The sequence below is a fragment of the Corylus avellana genome, chromosome ca1 (genome assembly GCF_901000735.1).
Source record: "Corylus avellana chromosome ca1, CavTom2PMs-1.0".
Taxonomy (NCBI): domain Eukaryota; kingdom Viridiplantae; phylum Streptophyta; class Magnoliopsida; order Fagales; family Betulaceae; genus Corylus; species Corylus avellana.
Genome location: NC_081541.1, coordinates 41,286,338 through 41,290,290, shown reverse-complemented (window position 1 = coordinate 41,290,290; position 3,953 = coordinate 41,286,338). Strand labels below are relative to the sequence as shown.

The window sequence follows — 3,953 nt, the reverse complement described above, 5'->3', positions numbered from 1 at the left end:
ATAGAAAGAGGTAAATTTAATCACTCTTCATTACTTTTACACTCCACCTTATGTACCAAACTCTTCTTTATTGAAGCTAAAAAATTTAACACGCTAATCGTAACTGTAGTCATTAGGACATTTGACACCGATACCATGTTATATCACCATTACTCTGTCTCGTTTTGCTCCCATGCTAAATAAGGTGAATTTAATTATTTAACCTTTTATTTTTAAATAATATGCGCATAACCGCCATGTGTCAATTCAATTTCATATATGATTTAAGTTACGAGTTAATCTATTATCTCATTTTTAATAGCGATATAATAAAACTTCAAATAAATTTTTTGGAAAACAAATATTTTTATTTTATACTTTTATTAAAATACAACAAACTGGTCTTTGAAATGGATATATTACATATCAAATTGCCATATTCAACCTATGGGAGGTAAAAATCAGAAAATTTGTAGTGTTGGCTTTTCTCTCATTATATGCTTTACAATCATGTGTAATTAAGCATTGATAACAAAAAATAACAAGATGTGAACAATGTAATTTATTATTATATTGCCTATGATTGTCACTACAGGGAAAAGAAAACTTCGAGGGTGGAAAAGATGATGGCCTGTCCCCCAAGGTGCAATTCCATTGAAAATGAAGCCGAACTATGATTTTGTCATTTTATATTCCCCCACTGACCTGCCTCCCCTGCGGAGTGGCCAGGGAATGCTGTATCTATAGGGTTCTGCAAGAAACTGCATGTGGTAAATGAAGAAGCCTACACTCCGCTTAGTCTCAATAGGGCCCTTTCATTACGGCCGAGAAGAATTGGGGGACATAGAAATGCACAAACTGAGATATTTTATGGATTTCTGTAAAAGGACCTCGAAGAGCCAGAAGAGTCTTCTAAAGATCATTGAAGACGACGAAGAAAAAATCCGTCATTGCTATTCAGAAGAGTTTAGAAACAGAAGTAGTATTGATTTTGTGAAAATGATTCTATTGGATGCCATCTTCATAATTGAGCTCTTCTTAAAAACCAATCAAAAAATACAAAATAAAGAAGAAGAATGTGATTACATATTAAGGAAACCATTGCTTGGAAATGGTATACTACATGACTTGATATTACTTGAGAACCAACTTCCGTTTTTCGTTCTTGAGAAATTGTATATGTCGGCCTGCAATGACAACCATCCTCCCTTTCTCGATCTTTTCTGCGATTACTTTACTCACTATAAGTGGGCAAATTACTCCTTCAAAAGCGAGAAAGTAAAGCAGAAAGCAAAGGAGAAAGTAAAGCAGCAAGAAAAGCAGCAAGTAAATCATTTCACAGATTTGGTAAGACTTTTGTACTGTCCACCAGACGTGGTAAAAAAGTGGAGCAGTGAAGAAGCAGGAAGGCCGGATACTCGATTTTGTGCCACAAAGCTTGATGACGCAGGATTTAATTTCAAAGGAGTTGAAGATCATTCCAAACCCTTACTTGATATAAAACTCCCTACGTTCGTTGTTAGGCATTGGTGCCGTGCTTGCTTATGCTTCTTTTGTTGCTTCCCATGCATTTTCTGCCTCTGCATTCTATGTTTTCGGTGCCTGAACCACTTACTCCGTGGGTCCTTGGAAGTCCCGCAACTTGTGATAGACTACGAGACTGAAGTTATTTTCCGAAACCTCATGGCCTTAGAGCAATGTCATTATCCATCTGAAGCTTACATCTGCAGTTACGTTTGGCTCTTGGACCGTCTTATCGAAACTGAAAAAGATGTGGATTTGCTTGTTAAAAAGAAAGTCATTGCTAACAACCTCGGTAGCAACACTGAAGTGGCAACTCTAATTAACAAACTCGGCAATCAGATTGTGGCAACTACATCCTCTTATGATCATATTGCTCGAAGGCTTAATGGTCGCTATGAGAACGGTTGGATCCAATTATTGGCAACCCTGAAAAGAGAGTATTTCCCCAATATTTTTAGAGGCACAGCAACTATTGTTGGACTTATTGTCCTGGCTTTTACTCTCTGGAATTTTCGGCTTTCGATCGTGAAGAAGGAGGATTGAATTATGTATCGTTTAATTAGTGATCGTTGTAGTACTTTGCTTTCAGTTGCAGTAGATGCATGACATCTGTAGTCCTGTTTAGCTTGTGATATATATCCACCGCGTCTTAATTAATAACTTGTAATAGTCAACTTTGTAAGTGGTTTATGAAATTAATTTCAGCAATATAAAGATGTGGGAAGTCTGTGTGTTTTTGCATCCATTCAGTATTTGTATTTCAGCCAATACAAAATTTATACATTTTAAAGTTTAATATTATGAATGCAAAATTGATGAAAGATCAGGAGTGGTAAGCGAAATTTCCCTTTTCCTTTTAATTAAGTTTGTAAAATTGTTATTGGTCATTATTAAATTTTGATCTATTGGTGATTTTAAAAGTCACAACACATTTGAAAGGATACGATGAGGACTTTAGTCCTCGTTCTAGCATTAAATAAATAAAAAAAGTATTATAAAAAATATAATTGCTTCTTACATCTAGAGATGCTACGATTAACAATTTTATCAATTAGTCTTACAAATTTTTTCAATTTTTTATTTTACTGTTTATAATAATAATAAAATAAAAAAAACATGGTATTTTGAAAATTTTGACAAGATTTAACAGAAAAAAGCCTAACATAAAATGCATTAATTGCAAAAACTGAAGTTAGATACAAAGAAATTAAGAGTTTTTTAAACTTCATTTGGTGAAAGAACTTTGGGAGTAGTACTGTTAATAAAAAAGCTTATGAGAGTTATGTGTGGAATTTATAATGTAATTCTTTTTGGGACTCAATCACCATTATGTGGATATTTTGGAGAGTTTTTTGGGAGAAGATGTGCTAGCTTTTCTAGGTTTGACCTCAAAAGTAGATGTACTTTTTAAAGGTACTTGGTCTCTCTTCTATATATGTTGCTGTTTTCATGTTGAGGTCTCCTTCTATATATATGTTGTTGTTTTCATGTTGATGTATGTAGCTCCTTACTACACTCCCTTAACTTTTGGTGGTGGCGAGACAAATTGCATGATCTTCAATTCTAATTAACTTCACAAGTATAGATCTAGATTATATATGTGTTCTCTCACATGCCCTTCATCTTCGGATCAGAGTAAGGGCAATTTTATTTGGTTTTATATTTTCTCTATTCTCTAATAAAATAGTTGGTTATGTTAAAATATTGATTAAATGATTAAATTCTACATCTCTATTACCTTTGCCTTTTGAATAAGGATAATTTAACTTGGTAATGTAGCCTAAAGATCACGAAATTAACCTTAATTCATTAATCTACCCTTTCATTTCAATTAAATATTCCTGTGTGCTAGTCTCCACCCATTAAAATGAAGTTTGACCCCACAAGTGAGAGGGGGGGGGGGGTGTTAAAGTGGTTAATTAAACGATTAAATTTATCTCTTCCTATTAGTTTAAGTTTTTGAGAAAAGTGGTGACACTACAAAAATTAGGCAAAATAGTGACATGTGGAAGGTGACATTTTAAGCCCAAAAAACATCTTTATTTAATTAGGAGCGTTTGAATAGTAACATTTTACAAATGTCCTTAAATATAGTGATTGACATAAAAATTAGAGACGTTTAAATAGTGAATGTCACTACAAGGTGACATTTTTTGCAAAAACGTCACCTTTGGGAAGGGGAAGTACCAATAGTGTGATTTACAATGTTTAAATGTCGCTACTCTTTAAAAAAAAATTTTTAAAAAAAAATCTCAAAAATTATTATAATAACAAAAAAAAAAAATTTCTTTTATTTTAAAATAAAATAAATTCAAAATAATTTTTTTAAAAAAATAGAAGGCCACCCCCTCAGCTGCCCAGCTTTTTTTTTTTTTTTTAAAAAAAAAAAAAATAGTTTTATGTGTGTGGATTGAAAGAGGAAAAATTTTGAAGTTTTTTAGTGTGGATGG

General features: G+C 32.8%; 1 protein-coding gene across 1 annotated transcript; it reads left to right on the top strand.

The window, feature by feature from the left end:
* The first annotated feature begins 753 nt into the window (after window positions 1-753).
* LOC132172324 (UPF0481 protein At3g47200-like) lies at window positions 754-2,046 on the top strand. The gene has a single exon (XM_059583806.1). It carries the CDS (start codon window positions 754-756, stop codon window positions 2,044-2,046), a length of 1,293 nt encoding a protein of 430 aa, XP_059439789.1.
* Window positions 2,047-3,953: the final 1,907 nt, after the last annotated feature.

Bases quoted from the DNA above. Each gene is read 5' to 3' on its own strand.
- LOC132172324 (XM_059583806.1), top strand. From the start codon at position 754: ATGAAGAAGCCTACACTCCGCTTAGTCTCAATAGGGCCCTTTCATTAC.